Source organism: Hippoglossus hippoglossus, chromosome 10 (assembly GCF_009819705.1).
Source record: "Hippoglossus hippoglossus isolate fHipHip1 chromosome 10, fHipHip1.pri, whole genome shotgun sequence".
Lineage (NCBI taxonomy): Eukaryota > Metazoa > Chordata > Actinopteri > Pleuronectiformes > Pleuronectidae > Hippoglossus > Hippoglossus hippoglossus.
In genome coordinates this window covers 19,009,056-19,028,734 of record NC_047160.1, presented here as the reverse complement: position 1 = coordinate 19,028,734, position 19,679 = coordinate 19,009,056, and the positions used below count along the sequence as shown (strand labels likewise).

The 19,679-nt window shown below is 40.4% G+C and overlaps 1 protein-coding gene across 1 annotated transcript in view; it reads left to right on the top strand.

The window, feature by feature from the left end:
• The first annotated feature begins 2,692 nt into the window (after nt 1-2,692).
• tnmd (tenomodulin) overlaps nt 2,693-19,679 on the top strand; it is a 47,012-nt gene continuing 30,025 nt past the window's right edge. The window contains exons 1-2 of the mRNA XM_034598600.1: nt 2,693-2,812; nt 7,724-7,858. Coding sequence (XP_034454491.1) covers nt 2,765-2,812; nt 7,724-7,858 — 183 coding nt within the window. The 5' untranslated portion in view covers nt 2,693-2,764. The remainder of the gene's footprint in view (nt 2,813-7,723; nt 7,859-19,679) is intronic.

Here is a 19,679-nt window from a genome sequence, read left to right as displayed (position 1 = left end):
TAGGTTCTCCTTTTATGGAAGAGACCAATGTTTTCATCCCATCACCTGAAATTAACGTTTTCCTTCCTATTAACTGTAACTTCACTATTTCTGTAACTTTAACCTTAAGTGTTGTTGTTCGAAGTCACTTCATGAACCTAGACTGCAAATAATCATTTAACTGTTGATATTTTAATGTAATCCTGGGTGTTGCTAAATCGTGCAATAGAGAGGAGTTGGAAAAGTTAACCCCTAATTTTCTTGTTCTTTCATTATGTCTCTGTCAGTTACACTGTCTTTAACAGCGGAGGAGAAGATTTAAATAGCAGGACGGGATGTAGCAAATTGAGGGTAAATTCAAAAAGATGCGCACTGGAAGTAATTAGGAAGGAATCAGTGCAATGGTTTATGGGAAGCGTAGTTCGTTCACTCTTAAAATCATTATGTGCAAAGTCATTGTGTACATTCTGAATCAAATGTTTTATGGTGACTATTCTTCTAGTATCTGGTCGGCCTGTCTCCAAACTGTTTTTATAAAGATTTTCTGAAACGTTGAAGGACAAAATAAAAGGGAAATTTACTTCTGGAACCAGAGCCGTTCTAAAAGTGGGCTGACTTCAAGTCTTTTAACTGTCTGACTTTGCTTACTTTCAGTTCAAACTAAACATATTACAAAGTGCAGAGTGGTCCCTATATTCTTCTGTTATCAGCTGCAGAGGCTGGAAACCTTGACTTAGACTGACAAGCTTCTGGGAGCCACTGTTGTTAACGAGTCATAGTTCTAGTTCATATAAAAAATGTTCAACCTGAATAAACAAAACAAAACAAAAAAATGTTCAACTCACCCCAGCTTTGAAGGGAGAGAGGAAACTGCAGGGCTCTGTCTGTATCACCACACCAAAAAACATTAATGCCACTGTGTACCATAGATGAGAGAAATAACTGGGTACCATTGGATGTCATTATTACAGTTGCCAAGAGCTGTGTAAAGTTCTTTGGGTGCCAATATTTGAGGAGCTTTAGTTACTGCCTGTGTTATTTAACTCCTCCCTCGTGGGCCCCTAAAACTGGTTCAATCCTAATTGCATTCACAAAAACAACTGAGAGGCTTTCCACGATGAAGTCTCAGCTGGAGCCACGCGAACATAAACAAAGAAAAACATGTAGGGCAGGGTTTGGACATTCAAGTTTTTAATGATCATCTTGATGTTGTGTTGGCCCCGTTCCCCATGGAAGCAGCTTTCGATGCAGACACAGCAGTTTGTGATTGGCTTCTGCAGACGACCTCTCTAGGAATATCAATGTCCCAGTCACTCCAAAATCTGTTTTACATATAACTTATTTTATTACTTCGAGTGGATGTGTGAGCGTCACTGTGCAGAATGATTGTTTTATAACGGAATTCCTATTTCCTATAAGTCCTCCAAACTAAACAGTCATATCTGTGGCTTGTCCCGACCAGAGACTGTATATAAAGACATGACAGCTGCCCAAAAGTAAAGCCAAATTGTCTAGAGCCCCTGGTGGCTAGCTTCGGTACAGGTCAAAAATCCTGCCTCATCCATGTTAGCATATGGGACGTGGATCAGACAAAAAAAGTAAAAGTACACGTTAAATACATTTTTCTCAAAGATGGAATGTTCAAGTTTTGATTTTTGCAGTTAGCTAAAAAATGGTTAGGTTTAGGAAGAGATCGTAGTTAACTTCCATGCGGTTAGAGACATTCATCGAATACAATAATCAACACACAGTTGTGGAAGCTAAATGTGGAAACTAACAGATGTTTCCTTTGTCAAAGTTCTCCTCCTATCAGGGACTTCGTCACTTAACATACTACCTACCTTACTGCTGCCTCTAGAGGGCGCTTAGTAGTAAAACGTAGCCATGTGTCGTAAAAAACTGCCACCACCGACAACCTGTGGACCTCTGTTTTACAGACTTTAGGGAATCAGGGAATTAATTAATTTATCATCTCCAGGTGTTTTATTGTCTGTATTTAGTCACAGTTTTGTTTTCTTTTGATGACAAAAGTACTTTAGTTTTCATATTTAGTTATATAGACCTTTTATAAAGTTAACCATGGGTTAGAAATGCCTCCTGCCAGATCCTCCCCCACGTGACTCACTGAAGTGGTCCAGGAGACTCTTATAGACCCAAATGTGAATTTCTCTTTTATTATTTCACCCGCAAGTCTCACTTATTTCTGTATATGTGCACAATGGCAAGTTCTCTTGATTTTAAGAGGCTGATTCTTTCATTATGCTGCTATTCAACCATCTCAGCTCCTGGTTACTATTCTGATTCGTTGTCAAGTGTGAGGACTGAATGAAGGAGGAACAAAAGTTAAAAGAGCCACTTTAAACTAATTTTAAGACCTGAATAACAAGAAAACAGGACTGAAAAGAAAAGTACCTTCAGAATATGTTTTATTTCACATGCAAACTTTGAATCCTCCAAACAGGACTTTCTTGAAAGTTCTGAACCACTACTGTGTTTTGGATCCAAGCAAAGTATGTAATTTATTCATATTCATTCTTTGTCTTTCAGTCTAAATCCGTTTGTGGTTTTTCCACCTTTGAAAAGGAGAGCAGACCGGCAGGAGAGACATCTGCCTTGCTTCTAATGGGTATAACAAATGTTTCAGTAATTCCACTCCATCTGAAACTTCCCTCCCCTTCAGCACACTCCCAAATTACAGCAAAGGAATGAATCCTTGCTTTGCAGAGCACTAGTATTTTCCCCCAGCTTTAGAGTATCGGAAAGATTCCTCCTGTGGGCTTGCATCATGGAGACCTGCAGTCAGTCCAGCAGTCAACAGATTCTGTGGAAAGATGTGAGTCCATTATTATTGTGTTTGATTTATTGCACTTGCCTTTATTGCAAATCAATTTAAAATAAATTCCATAGACTACTGTTTTAATAAATGCTACATAGAATTGGGGGGAAAAAAAACCTTTATATTCTACAGCTTAATACATTTAGTGTAGGTGGCAGCAGTAGTGGTTTAAAGGTGGGAAAAAGTGTGTGATATCTGAGACTTCTATAAAATGTGCCAGAAGTGTGACTTTTGTGAAATCAGAAAAGAAGTGCTTTTTGATACCTCGCTGAGTGATCTCAGTTTTTCTCAGAATAGTAATTTTCCCATCTAATTCCTGTTGGCTTTTCACCTCAGCTTTTCTTCCTTTATTTCCACTCTTATATTCGGTCTCACCTGAACCATTATATTTGCTTTTTATCTTTATATCCCTGCTCCCCGCACACAAGCAGCATTCAAATATACACCAAGAAGTGTCTTTATTGGAGCTTTTATTGTTGAGGAGAGGGGGAGGAAGGATTTTTGGCTCTGAAATCCTTCTTCTTTTTCTTTCTCTCATACTTCAGAACTTGTGAACAATAGAGAAATGGGTCCATTTAAAACACTATTTTATATTTGAGACATTATTTAATATACTACATATATCGTGTTTTTATATGTATATTGAAAAGTCAAAGTAAAGCAAGTTTTCTAATAGATAGTCATGATAAATAGAATTGAGGGTCATGCATGGAGAACGAATATAATCAGGAAATCATCTATTGCTGCCTATTTCAGAATTATTATTATTTTACTTTTTTTGCAGTTATCTTGTAAGTGTGCAACCCAGTGTGATAAACTGCAGCCGCTGCTTGTTGGTTATTTAGGCTTTGCTACAGTTTTTTCCTGCCGTTTTCTTGAGAAAGCGTTGGTTCCATGCATGATAACAGCAGGGGGCTCCAGGCGCTCTTCCTCCTAAAGCTCAAGAGGAAATGCCAGGCTGACTCTGAACTCCTAAACCTTTAAACACTAGTTGGCGGGCGCTTGCACACTCAGACTGCTCACTCTGCCTCCATCCTCTGCCTGATTTCTGTCTGTGGGTCTGTCTCTCAATCCCACCTCCTCCCTTTGGAGTATTCGATATTCAAAGTGCAGGCAGGGGGAGGTTTGTCCTCTAGTTAAGTTTCCACTGCTTATGCAACCTGCCATCGGAGAGCAGAGGATTTCAGCCACCGTTTTTTTTTTGGTTTTTTTCTTCTTCTCTCTCCCTTCGCTCTGAAAAATTTACAGTGTGTGGAATTTCTGGCTCTTTGATTGTGGCCAACTGTTTTTCATCATGTCTCAGGAATGTAAAACACTTTCATGTGCCTCAGGTTTCTCTGGATACTGTCTCTCATATATCAACTGAGGGATGGTGAGAATTTAGATTTCATTAATGCCGTAGGTGTCGTTAAAACTTTTAGGGGGGTATCTTGAATAATGAGTCCTCTCTTCGTCCCCAACACCGCGCTGCTAATGCACTTACCAACCAGAAATTGAATCCATATTCAAAAAAGACAGTCTATTTATATGCCATTATTCCTTAAATGATATTTCTGCCACCTACATTTTTAAAAGAAAAAGGAAGATATCAAATATATTTTCAGAACTATATTTTGGGTAATTATTTTAACAGCAGACCTAGTCTAAAGGTCACAAAAAAATCATGCAACTATTATTCAAAACTAATTCCTACATATTCTACAAAGGAGTCTGCATATTAAAGTGCTGTTCAATCTGCTGCAGCTTAACCACTGTAACAACCTCAGGCACAATAGAGAGGAGCAGCCGCTTAATCGTTTTTAAAGACACAAAGATAAGCAAGACCGTTTTTTGCTAAGTGAAGTTGGTTCATATCTGCTCTGCTGTTGTCCTCTGAGACCTTGAAAAGTGCTCCAGTGTGAATGAGAAGCTTTCCTTCTTTCTTTCTGTTTTTTTCCACTGCCAAAGCCCCGGTGGAACAAAAGCCTGTCTTTATTAATTTGTGACCGACTACAGCAGGCAGAGTTTTAATTTGAGGAAAAGTTTAATAAATGTAACCTTTCTGTAGCACTTGCAGCAGCGTGTTCCCCCCTGAGCTCGCTATGAGGAGGGCTATAATTCAGCCTCTCCGGTCGATACATTTTGCAGCGACAGAATCAAATGGCATCTAATACAGATAAAGAGGAACACAAAAAAAGAGGGAAATATAAATTAAATTTTGAAATGATAAATCAAGGGAATACCTTTGCATTTTGCAGAATGTGCTCCAGGTGGCTGTTACACATATTTATCTAATTTATCAACTGACAGTGTGCTCTCATAGATTCCAGCCAAAAGAGAATCATCATCTAAATATGCAGCTCCCCTCTGGTTTGCAGAGCTTTTTAGTTTCAACTCACTGTTTTGCTGCCCAGTCCTAAACTTTATAATTTACTTTCACTCTCATCACTTCATCACACGGGTTTGAGCCGCAGCAGGCACATATATAAAAAAAACAAGGACCTACCCACACTGCCTGTTCAGCACAGACACAGTGAGAGAGCTGGTGCACATAAAATAAGCATTTAGCAGCTAAAGAGTCTGATATTTCCCTCAGGAGTCTGTAGATACCAAATACTCCAAACACTATACAGCTAGAGGAGAGTGAATATTGGACATTTAGTGAATATAAACTCCAAATGAATAATAATGTTGCTCCATAACAGCTGGATGTGTGACCCTTTTGATATGTGAAGGTTGTGCTCACAACGTCTTTACGCCGCCTCCATGTGGCCAAAAACAAAAAAACGGTTATCACAGGTCTGAGCTTATAGTTACATGACAAGATCAATACCACAGTCACATCTGGAGGATGAATATAAAGCTGCTGCCAAGAAACAGCTGGTGAAGCTTAGACGATTGAAGAGACAGAAAATCGGCCAACCACCACCAAAGTTCACGTATTCCCACTTCCTAGTCGTCTAATTCTGTAAGAAAATTACAACTTACCTCATATAACCCCCCTGAAAAACCACAAACTGTGAATTTATTACCTTCTGGTAGTAACTTTTACACCTAAAGGAACATTTTTATATGTGGGGAAATATACTTTTTCACTTTCTTGACCAAAGTTACGTGAGAAGATTGATACGACTCACATCTGTAGGCTAAAAGTGAAGCTCCGTAAAATTTAGCTTCACTTAGACTGGAAATAAATGCGTGAAGGTTTGAAAATCCTCCCACCAGCACTTCGGTAGTTCACGGTTTAACATAGATGGGTTTTGTGACCTTGGCTCCTGGTGTTTATGCTCAGCTAATGACAATAATCACATGACGACAACAATTACAGTTTCGTTGTTTGGACAAACAATAGTCTGTTTTCATGCCAATGTGCCACGCTGGTGATCTATACAAGAATAAAGAGAAATAGGGTGATTTCTGCTATTCTGGGACCTTTTTGACAATTTTGACTTCTGCGACTTATTCCGATATCTGTTTTACACATTTGATCAACATATTATATATTTTTGTAATCCTTAACATGTTTTCTAGCCACACCAGCAGAAAGAATGGAGATATCATACTCATAGGAAACATGACACAGCCTTTTTTTTTAAGCCAAATTCACCTTGATTCATGCATGCCAACCTCAATATTACAAATTTTTAAAAAGCATTATGAAAAAGGACAGAAAGTTGAGTAAGAAAATGTATATTATTCATGAAATTAATTTCATTCAGAAACCTCATTGATTCATATTCACATATAGAAGTCCTATGTATCATAAAGAGCCTAAATAAATTAAGTGTAAATTCATTTAAAACATTATACTAAAGGTTAATTAAAAAATAAATATTCAGTCAAGCACAAGTAACAATAACAGATTATTCATTCAGTAGTTCACCGCTCATTAGGGCGACTCTGGAAACAAACAGCCCTCGCAGGTGAGAGACTCATCGTCATCGGTTTCCCTAATGTCTTCTCCACATGTTTGGTGAACCCAGTGGCTTCAGACCACAGGACAGACTCCTCTGTGCTTTTTGGATCATCTTTGTCCTACAGAGAGCAAACTGATATGTGCTACTTATCAGTTCAAACAGACAGGGACAGACTGTATTCACCATTAACTCCTGTCTGACAGCTGCAGAACATATGCTACATCTCTTTAGTTGATCTTTTTTTTTACTTCAGGAAGTCCCTGAATGTATATTTCCCCGTGTGGAGAACTTAGATGACTGTCCCAGATTATCAATCATGTTTGATAAAGTGACTAAAGCATAGAAAAATAAAACCAAAAACATATTTTCATCAACATTTTGTTGCTTGACTACATCACAAACATAATTTAATAACAACTAGGAGCATTGGTTTATACGTGACAGATTTATATCCTTTTACATTCATCTCATTGACCTTGTCATGCAATTCCAAGGGGGAGCTTCTGATTGACACTTTCCCCGCCTCTTTCTGTGACATCACCCCTTTAAGTCATGTGATTTCAGTCACATAATGTCCCTGCTAACCCACAGTAAAAGCACCGTTCACTAGATTTTGTTATTACAGGAAATAAACCGACCGAGCTTAAGTTGTCCCACATTACCCACTTCACCCAACACTGGAAATAAGATGTACAATCCAGATTAGCCAGTTGTCTCTGCCGCCTCTTTCACATGAACGTGGTTGGATTAGCTAGCGCCTGACTTTGAGTTTTTGAGGAAACACGATTTGATTGACTGGTGCCTCCGTTGCCAGAAGAAAAGTTGAACTATTTGCTTTCATTTGCTCCTGGAAAGGTCCAAGTCGTGAAGTCGTTCTGACTTCTCCAACGCTTGGCATCACTACAATTCAAAGTGAAAAAGCACTTGGTTGAAGCCTCCAGCTCTAGTCTTGGTAATATAATCTTGTTTTGTATGAGAATCGTTTTTTATATTGAACCTTTGTTCTTTACAGATTGAGGCAGTGAAAGAGAAGAAGGCCAAATACCATATCTACCAGCGAGTGGCTCTCTCTCTGGTTCTGGTCTTCCTCGTTCTGGCTCTCTCTGTGTTCAGCCTGCGGTATCTGTGGAGCCCCAGTCTGGGGAAGGTAAGACTAATCTTCACCTCGTTCATTGTTTTCCCAGTCAACAGACTTATCGCCACTGTGCGTGGAGATGTAGTGTTGACGAGAGACAGATGAAGGACACTCACATCCACCTAAGCATAAAACACAGGTTACATCAAAGAAAGAAAATACACAGGTAAGGAAAACGGATTGGCCACACAAAGAGCCAGAGGCAGTCTGTGCAGTCTGCATTGTATTCTGCAAGATTAAAAGATGTGGGCCAAGGAAAAGACAGCTGTGTTACGCTCCGCTCATGTTTTGGCTGTCAGATCTGTAATTTCACGAATTCTTGGACAAAACCACAAACCGCATTTTTACGATTGCAAATGTCGGCTGTTGTTGCACTTATCTACTTTCTCCTCACATTGTAAACGTTTTTTCTCACAATGACGGCTCCTGATAACTCAAACACTGACCCTAATTGCTGTTGACCAGAGTGGCTGCAGCAGGACCGAAACCTCTTGGCAGTGTAATTGGGATAAACTCTTGTCCTGGCAATTCATCTTGTAAAATCCAATTCAATCACATTTGATGGAGAGCATTTTCACTCAGCTCCTTTCCCGTGATTTTCCCAAGAGGCCAAAAAAGCTAATTTACCCAGGCTGGAAGGAAAAATACATCAATAATTTCACATTCAGAAAACTGGATGGTGTATATGTTCTGTGCACAGTCGTGAAGGAGAGGGAATGACTCGAATGAAGTGATGGTTAAAACCGTGCAAATACATTCTGAACCCCCGAATGCATAATTCTGCTTTGTCTGAACTGTACATGCCACGAGGACGGAAATGTACCGTGCATAATTTAGTTTGTATATTTGTTATTGGTGATAAACATGAATTTGGAAAGAATCTTCTTCTACTTCTGCCAGCAGTCACTTCTAAGCTCAGGTTAACCAGGGTTCATCTGCACTTCCTGCGTCGACGGTATTGTCCACGTTCTCTCCTTTCAACATAGATATGAATCACCTTTGAGCCATCTCCTTTGTCCTTGTTAAATATTTCATGCCGGAGGTAGAGCAGTCATTATTTCCACTTTAATAAGCTGTGATCATTCTCACGTGGCACAAAATGTGTTGATGGCAGAGGTTGCCCGGGCGATGAATATCAAACCTGCAGACCCTGGCTTCTGCTTTAATGGGGTCTTGAGGGGGAGGCTCATTCTCTGGCCTCCACATCAGTGAGTGAGACGGAGCCACTTCAAAGAAGCATCACCTGTCAGTCAGATGGGGAGAAGGCTCCCACAGACACAGCAGGACAGTAAAACTCAGGTATGTACCCTCAGCAGAACTATGGAGGGATTTCACTGAATGTGAACAGAAGGACCGACACTGTGGACAGATAGATATGGATTTCACATCCTGCGTGAATGTGGCAGCCGTCGTCTCGTTTGGCTTTTTCGGTGAATGTGTGTAAAGCACAATGCAGAGGGACACGTCTTGACTCACCAGCTAATCCTGAGCAGCGTCTGGCATCTACATGTATTGACTCTGGGCAGCTGAGCACATCGACTGAAGCCAAGGGGAGTGTACATCATTTATTTTAGGAAACAGTTGTGTGGGGGTTTTTTTTATTATTTGTGCTCAAAGATATGAACATTCTGGTAACTTCTCAAATTTAACTAAAGCATGGTGCTTCCATCAGAGTCGTCAAACATAAGGAATGAGTCTTTCTACAACTGAGACACAGATACACTATGTAACCAGGGTTGAATCATTTCCCTGCTCATAGTCCATGTATGCGTGGTCTATAAGCACATGAGTGGATCTTTCACTTATGGTAAAAGAATCGATTCATTCAAAATGTTGTAATATTAAATGTGTCACAATATTAACCCTTGAAAATATACATAACGTGCCCAAAGCAGAAGTGCTAATTATCCAAAATACACGATTTCAGAATAATGTTTATTATATAAATCAATTAGAATTATTAATGCATTTAAATTTACGACGTTGCAGCTTAGTAAAAGTGGAATTCATTTCAAATGACTTACAAGACATACTGCTTGGTAGCTCCTGCATTTCCTTCTGGGGATCAATAAAGTCTGATCTCAGCCTATAATAATACACATGATCGTATTTTGTATTATTAATCTGACTCTGAAGAAAGTGTAGTAACTTAAATTATAAATTGCTTTGAATTGTGAATTGTAGAGTCTGGAGTAGAAGAATGAAACAGCAGCAGCCAAAAAAGAAGAAGAATAAATGATTACTGTTTCAAAACACAGAACACTTGTAAAATCCTTTGAGTTCTGTTAAGCAGGTTTAAATTATCTCACAACACAGGCAGTGTAGAGTTGTTCCAGATGGTTTAAGAAATTAAATCTCAGTATAGTTGACAAATATGGTGGCGAGATGAAGATTTGTTAATCGAATCAAAGCGCAATATTTCTTTCTGAAATGAAACAAGTACAAGCTGCTCAAAACTGAACTTACTGAGTTAGAAAACCTTCCATCACTAGAAAATTCCAGTCAACTCCCCAGATTATTCATATCTGATGGACGTGGATACAGGAAACAGTTTAATAACTTGCTGTGTAAAATGTATAAGATGATCATATGTCACTGTTTGCAGCATGTTGTGCCACTCCATCTCCATCACAGGCTACAAATCTGTTTGTAGTCGCCATAGACTGTAAATAAAGATGGATGAGGCATCTCCACCTCCTCCCATTGTGCAAAAATTAAGCCAAAATAACCAGGAAACAGGTGCAGACGCCAATTCGAGCCAGATTTGGCGCAGTAGTGATCGTGGTGTGGATCCGGTTCCATTGATAGATGTGCTCGACCAATCACGACTCACTCTCAGCAAAAAAAAAATATATGACAGAAAAAATCTTGAGGGATAATTTAATTTAACGTGTACTTTTTACTTTTTACTTTGTTCAATGTCCCATTCACTAACATGGAGGATGAGTATGAGAATAATAAATGTCGACCTCTTTTTGAGCAGTTGACATGTAAATGATTGTACAGGTAGTGGATGGAACTAGCATTTCTGTGCCAGATACAAACAGGCATTGCACATACGGTATTCAATAAATCAGCATTAATATAGACTCACCGTTGGAGGGTGTGATAACCCACTTCCACTCCCAGCTTATTGGTCTAGGATAGCACTTAATGTGGCGACCCCCCGTGTGAATGCACAGACGGAGTGGATGTGGGAAGGGAGAGGAAGTAGGGGGTGGTTGAAAAGAGGCCCTTATGTCCCTGCTTTTCTTCAGTCAAAGCGTGGGGGGGAAAATGCACCAAACAACATTTGATTGCAAAGGGTCCATGGTACATATTTAAGTGGTAAGCACTGAGTGCGTGTGGGAACAGATTTAAAAGTGAAAAACAAGATTGTAGATAAAGTTCCTTACGTGGTCTCCTCTCAGTTTGAAATCAGTTTTCACTGTTTCCTCCCGCTGCTTTGACAGATTCTGAGCACCGGAGAATGTGAGAGGTGCAAACTGGCTGTTGGACCCAAATCTCTCTCACAGTTTCACAGTTATTAAGTCTGAGTCAAATGAAAAAGCTGGTGGGGCACGTAAGGGAAGTAGTCGAACGCTCCTGAGAAGGTGTTGATGAACGGTGTGGAGCTTTACTTCCAGGTTTAATGCAAATGAATACTCTCCGGGGGATTTTTCAAGAAAACGGTATAAAGCAAAACCGACAAATCTGAAAACCCACAACTTTGACGATGACAATGCAAAGGAAGCCCTGATGCAGCCTTCAATATATTTAACCCAAAACATTGATTACAATATTAGTTTAAAGATTAGCTCCAAAAATCAAGTTTTATGCTCAGTGAATTAACCTTTGCACTGGAATTACCAAAAAATCTCTATTGTGATTAACAGTGCTTTGTCTGTCGCTCTGTAATTGGATGTCACGACTTCAGCCACAAACACCTCTCGTCTGATCTCACACAGATCACCAAAGCAACGTGACCCCGTGCACCCGGCTTTGTATAAATAACCACAGAAAGGAAATTTGCTCCGTGCATTGTATTTCACCGTGACATGATAGTCGCTCGGGATCTTCTTTTAATTACCTGCAAACATATGTTGTTACAGAGGCCTGGGGAAAATACTTTGCCATCATTTTCTCTCGCTTGTGTGTGTGTGTGTGTGTGTGTGTGTGTGTGTGTGTGTGTGTGTGTGTGTGTGTGTGTGTGTGTGTGTGTGTGTGTGTGTGTGTGTGTGTGTGTGTGTGTGTGTGTGTGTGTGTGTGTGTGTGTGTGTGTGTGTGCGAGGGCATGGTAGTGCTTTTATGCATGTGATTGTGTACGCATCAGTGTGCATTGTGTGTTTCGGTGTGTAGAATAGGTGCCTCCGCATTCTCTTTTGGCTTAGGGCAAATCTCTGTTTACTGTGGGATCATTATTGTTCTGGGCCACAAGTCTCACTGGGGGTTTCTGCCTCCTTGTAAATTAATCCTCTGTTATTACCAGTTTACATCAGCAACTCCGTGAAAGTGGAATCTGCTTGGCGAATCCAACGGAAAAGTGAGAATAATTTCGTCAAGGCAAATTATTTTCACTTTCCCGTTGGATTCGCCAAGCAGGTTTATTTAAAAAAAAAAAGTCTGCAGTCTTCCTTGTGGGATGACTGTAGTGCAAAGCAATTCAAAATCTAAATTTTCACATCGTTAGATTTTATGTATTTGGTGCTATTTTGAATTCATGAACCACTTTGAGCGAGATTATCTGCAGACTAGCAGCCAGGCACAGGATAATTGTGAACATGTAAACACTGTCAACCAGTTTTTCCTGGGGAACCTTGAAAAGCTCACAGGTGCTGTTGTGGCTGTATGGCAAAACTGCCGGAGAAATACATGAATGTCAGACCTCAGGAAAGTGCTCCATTATTCAAGCTGAAATTGCATTGCTCACCTTGATGCCTTTCCCTCTCTAGTCCCAAGGTAGCTGCTGAGTTGTCGCTCCTGATGGCCTCTTAAAGGGCCTCACTGTCAGGACTGGCTTCTTTAATGAACACTGCTGCGCCTGCTGCTTTCCCACTGGTCACAGGTGTATGGCTTTTCAAGGCCGGGGGCCCTTTGTTTATTTATTGCTCGTAGACGGTGTGTACCCAACGGCTCCCTCAGTGTCCAGATGTCAACATGCAATTAGGGAGAGAGAAACAAGATTTCATCAAATGATCTGATCTTCCTGTCGCGCGGATACTTTAAAAAAAAAAAACAAGACGGAGCTTTCTTTTCATCTTGCACGGGGGAATTATTATTCTGGGGGAAACAATGGGGCTTATCTAAACAAGATAGGAGGTCTGCCCCTCAGTCTGTACTCTTATCTGATTTTACACATCAGGCTCATTCATTCACTCATTAGCAGCCCAGTGTCCGCCATTGTTCCTCCCTGGCTGTTAAAGTAGGCCGCCATGGGCTGCCTCCTAAAAGATGCATTATTCCTTCTGCTCTGGGAGCAGTCATGATGAGGGAGGGGACGCAGACCAGGGAAAAACAAAAGAGAGCTGTTTGGAGAGGAGCGCCTGAGGTGGGAAGGCTTCGTGGCGGCTGTGGCACATTGCCCTCTTCTGAGAGGGTGGCTGCTACAGGGAGCGTGACAGCACTGCAAAGCCCACCGGAAGTTATTTATTGTGCCATAAAGCATTTTAGTGTGTCTGTGATTTTCTTTTTAGAAGCTAGATTACATGGGTGCAGCAAAGATCTGCACCTTAATTGCCAGCACTTCATTGTGCCAATGCACCAGCAGCTCACGTTATATGTAGAGTTCGGTGGGTAAACAGACACAAATGCTCGGCTTTTTCCCTTCTTTTTTTTTTTTTTTTGCTTTGCAGGCGCCATTTCTCTCTCCTCTCTGTCTCACCAGTGTGACTGCCAAGTAGACTCCTCTGCTCTGTTGTACAATTTAGAATGTGATTGAGCTTTCACATCCACTTTCACTCTCCCAGTAAGTCTGCGCCGCTTATAGCCTCGCCGCACATTCACAGCCACAACGCTGGAGCGGGGAAGTGAACAGCAAACTGGAAATGCTCAGTTCATCTGTCTCAACACATTTGAGCCTGCACATCAGAAATGTTTGCCATGATGTTGCTATATTCTCTGATGAATGATGATGAATAAATCCTTATTCTGAAAATGCCTGTGTCAGTGTGTTCTGCTATATATCTGTCAGCAGCTGAAAGGTTACATTGACTTTTTGTTAGTTTGCCCCATTAGTCACCTTGCTCAATATGTGAGGAGAGAGGCGGCATCTAAATCATCCCTGCAGGTCTCTGTCTGTTGCTCAGTCTAACACTTCATGTTAAATAACCTCAGTTGATTTGCCTTTTTCAAATGTGAGAAAATGAGAACTTGTAGCAGTGCTAAAAGTCAGAATGAATTTACTTTATTGATATGAATCTACCAGACTTGTTTATGTTTTTGCTCATTTTGGTGAAAAAACAGCATAAATAACACTTTTTTATTCTTAAAATCTTTCATCTTGTGAATCGTCAAGTGCCTCCACAGGAAACGAGCAAGGAAAGCCTTCGTTTTTAGAGCCGTAATGAACCTCATCAATGATGAGATATTTGCCGCAGATTTTATGAATCCATAAGTGACTGAATCAAAAACGACACTGTGATTTAATGCTGCTGTCATTTCACTTTCATATGTGACCGGCACACAAGGAAAAGGCAAGGACATGTCACTAAAGGAGGGGACACAAAAAAGGATAAACACGGCATTAACAAAGGGCTTTTACATTAAAAGCTGCAGTTCATAAAACACTGACATACGGATATGTAGCATGCAGCCAAAACATTTTTCATGCCTCATTCTGCCTGTTCTAGTAGAAGACGAGATGCAAACAAACCAGGGAACCTCTCGTCAAATCGTTGCTCCATAGCACCACTAGTGGTCAGAAACCTACAAACAATAGACCTATAATTAAATAGTGCCACTGTCAGGAGGTAAAATGTCAAATAAAACCAGAGTTCAAATGACCTTTTCCACAGAAAACACCTTCACCCTATTATGTGCTGCATATAAGTGCTGCATTGTTATGAATGCTGGAAGTGAGTCACCGTTGATATGAATAACTCCCGCTATGACTATTCAAAATGTCTATGGTAGAAAAGGCCTATGATTATGATGCATTTGACAACGACAAAGAGGCAAGACGTCTGATGTTAATAAGGCTATTGAGGCTCGAGTTAGTGGGAATTTAAAGATAGAAATGACAAGGAAAGTACAAGATAGAGAGATTTTTGGACAGTGGAGAAATAAACACTGATCAAACCTATGGAATAAATAATCATATCTCTAACTTATCTATTAAGGTCGTGGTCTGTATAGTTTCAGTGTCTTGTGTCTAAAAACTGTATACGGGGTGTGAAAAAGGGGGCGAAGGAAGAAATTGTGTTAAAATGACTTAACAACAATAGTGCTAATACATGCAAGTAAGCATTAGCCTATTGGTCAACCATTTATACCATAGACTGTATATAAAGGTGCCACCATCTTGCACCGGAGCCAGAATCTTCGCAGTAGTGATAATGGTGTGGAGCCGCAGTATCAAGGTTCTGCCAATACAAGCTCTCGACCAATCGCAAGTCAGTCTCAGCTGTCAATCATGACGTTTCACCAACAAAATTGGCCGTAAAGTGAACACAAACATCAGTGTGATGAGAACTACCTAAAATGATAGAAACCATCTTTGAGGAAAATCTATCTAACACGACTTTGGAGTTTGAACCAGGTCCCATCCACTTACATGGATGAGGTTAGGGCTTATGATGTATACTGCAGCCAGCCACCAGGGGGTTGATCAAAAATGATTTGGCTACGATTTTGCGGACCCATCATGCCGTCCATCTTTATATTCACTCTATGGTGATGGTCCAGTCGCCCAAAGAGACACTTGAAATGGAAAACATGTTATATTTCGAACGCCCGATGCTCTGAAGTGTCTGTGGTTTTCTTTCTTTCATACTGGATGTGTCGTTATCCTGCACTCATCACCACAAGTATGATGGATGACAGCTGCTGCTTGTCTACTGTGTCTCATTTGCCCTGAAAATGTGTCTCACTTTGTCAAACGACGGCGATAAAGCTTGTCGAGATCTTCTCCCTGGTTTCCACGGCGGCAGCAGGAATGACCCACTGACCTGCACGAGGCGCTACAGTATGGAGAGTTGAAATGGATTTGGACTCTTTAAAATACGCCGCGTCCTCTGGGCCTTTGTCTCTCACTGAGATAATGTGGGGCTCATTAGATGGCTGGCAGCAACCAATAATAGCTTAGGTGAAATGTGGCAGGGTTTAATTACCAACAATGCTGACATACGCCACATATTAATTTCAAAAGTCACTCCTGCTGAGAGACAGATTTGTAGTCTGTTTAGTTTGGGGACACCTCTACACATAAGCACATACTCGATGGTATATGTAATTGTAGTAAGGTTACAAATTAGGAATGTCTATATATAACACAATGCTGCAGGGGGTTGTGCTAATTGGGATTTCAGGTATTTTCAAACCTGCAACAAATACTTTCACCCCTGTTTGTTTTGTAGGCAAGATTACACAAAAACGACATGGTGTGATCATCATTTTCATTGATTTCTCGGAGAATAATTCATTGATCTGATATTCATGAGTGTGTGCAATTTGGTGCAAATCCAAATCCAAATCTGGATGTAGGGAATTTAATTGTGGTTTCATAAGGGAACTGTTGGTTATGGATTTTAATGTTTTGTAACCTGCCTGGATATGTCTGAGGAACAGTTTTCAGGCTCTGTTGCTTGTCTATGTGAGGCCTCAGATCTCTGTAGGTTATGCAATAGTGTACTCAGTGATTCCCAGTGATAGACGAAAAGAAGTTACCTTTTGTACCCATCATACAGTCAGTTATTCAGTCAGTGCAGGGTTTACATCTTCATAGGTATTCTCAGGATCTTTGAAACGTCTGCTTTCAAACCAGAATGTTCAAATGTTTGCACGACTTGAAGCCAACACTTAAAACCAACATTTCCAAAGGCAGAGTTATTCTATTCTGCTCCTCTTCATCGCTGATAGTTTCCCTCCAGACATCTGTGCAATCATGGACATACATTTCGGAGGGGTAGCATATAACCTGCCGATAAACTGGGTTGTACAGGAGGGGTCTGGATTGATCATGTTCACAGATTAAGAATATATGAATGAATAAGAAGATGTAGATCATATTTCATCAAAGCCCTACATTACATCCACTCCATCAGAAAAATGCAATCTCTCTGTAATTAATAAGTTACTAACACTTATCATTGCAGATAAATACTTAATTAGGCTCAGATAAAATTGTCTTTAAATAAATAAAGTGCAGTGGCACACAAGGATGGATAATATTTTTGTGCATTATGTATAAGGAGATATTGAAATAAATGTACACATATATGCATATATATATAGACTGTTATAAGGACATAGGCAGGTATACAATGTGAAGATGAGTATACAAATGGAATGTGTTGTATCTGTATAAATCAGATAATTGCACAGCACTATACTAAATAGCAGTATAGTATAAATATATGAGTAGGTATAAATTCACAATCGTAAGAAATATAGGAATATAAACATTTTATGTATATCCATATCGTATTGTATACTATTGTGAAAAGATTAAACAGGAGCAAATGTCCTAAACCACATGAGAGAGATTCTGTTCATTTCCTCATTTACAGGATGAAAACATCAGCTGTCCCCTCTCTTAATTGTCTGGTCCCGACCAGTTGTAATAATACTGAGGACCATTCATTTGTTCATTCATTGGCTGCTCAATTTGCATGTCTTTCCTCGATGGCCGACCACGATGGGACACGTAGGTTTGATAATGAACTGCGCCGGAAAGTCTAGTCAAATTATGACGTCCCTGTTATTTTTTAATGGCATGAGACAATGTTAAGCTGTAAAAATCGCAGACGCACACCACTGGGAGCATAATGCGCTGTGTTCCACCAATGGGTCTTCAAAGTATTTTTCAGTGTTATTAAAAAGAAGGGCAGACTGGCGCTGACATGCAACCCACACAGGGGCCATGGCAACAGACCGAGAGCTTCTCATCAGTACCCATAGTCCCAGTGTGATAGCCCAGTGTCTCTGCATAGGACTGTCAACCCCTCTTTTATTGTGTCTTCAAGGCAGGAGCATGGTGTAAACAATGTTTGAGCAATTATGAGGCTGTATGTCTCCCAGCAGCTTTGTTAGGAATTGTTCTAACAGTCCACCTTGTTACAGGCATGGCTGGTTTGTTCTATATGTTCGAAAGGCACAGATGAAGTCGTGATGAGGAGGAGGGGGGGGGGGGGTATTCGCTGCACCGTGAATATCAGCCGTGCTCTGATCATAAAAGAAGAGAGGTGGTCGCACTCTGGTTACAGCAATTCCAACTTTGATCAAAGAGCCTGAGCCACATATGTCTGCCGAAGCTGCCGTTATTGGCATTTGTAGCAGAAACGGTGTCTTGGCATTTACGCAGCGAGCGTCAGGTACACCGGAGGTAAATGCGCCACACGTACAACTGATTAATAGCAAGGCAACTATCTATTATCATCACATGGTGTATTGCCCGTGAATTTCAATGTGTCACATCCCCAATACTGAGTGAATGTGAGCAAATGGAAAACATTTGTTCTACCTTTCTGAACCACAAGAAATCCAGCCCTCACTTATTTAAAACAAAATGTTACTTAGACTTTTTTTCTTTTAGTGGCTTAAAAACTTTGCAGTTGTTGTTAATGTTGTTCATCTGGCCAAATTATTGCCTTGCATCTAAATGATCCAAATTGCAGCCTCACAGCTCTCACAAGCTGTTTCTTAAATGCCACTTAGCTGCTGGATCCCTGAGTGTGCTCTTGTTGATTTATTAGGAGGTGGAATGGCTGAAAACCAGCAGAGCGACAAGGAGACGTATCCACTATAGAGGTCACTTCCTTTGTGACGGTCTGCCTCGTAGTTCAGACGCTGGCAGACACTGCTTGCAGTCTTTTGTCTGCTGGAGTCTGTTTCAGATTCTGAGATATGCATCTGAATGCGTCTGAATCTCCAGGGGATACCTTTGATGAATATTTCATAAACCACAACGGCCCCTTTATTACAGGAGACTGGTCGTATTCAAATAATGTGTTCACCTCAACAATAAGCAACAGGATTCATTCAGCGCTGCTGACAAGGAGCAGATTGTTCCTCAGCTCGGCACAGTGGTTACTTGGCAGCGGAAGGCATAAAGGAAAGATGCAGCACGGAACAATGACAGGCAGGGAAAAAAACAACACAACACAGTCACAGCCAAGGCCTTTGTGTTGTTTAACTTCATTTCATTTTTTTTTACTACTTTTTACTGCTTGTTGCTGCTGTTGAAGCCATTTTGATCCCACAGCGGCTTGTGGAATTTGGTGCAAACTCGTTTGTCGTGTCCCGAAAAAGGTGGTTTAATAGCATCTTTAAAGGCCGTGTGAAGTCCCTCTGTTCTCTCTTCCAGTTGGCAGGTGAAGATGAAAAAGTACCTCTTGGACATTTTGGAAGCTCGTTTTTTTTCTCCATGTTATTGAGGTGAGGATAAAATAAGCCAGTATTTCCTCTTTCAGGTTTATCTAGGCTTTCACTAAAATTTTCAAAAAATATGTTGAAAGCAGATCAAACGCTGGTTAAATGTAAGTTAGCGACATTTCATTTTCTGCCAGGATAAGGTCTGTGTCACATTCGTTTGAAGAACTTTGTATCTTGACAAACCTCTGTGGCATATTTATAGAGCACGCAGAGTGAGTGTGTTGAGGATTTTGTAGCAAAAGGAAAGAAAATATGTACTTTTTAA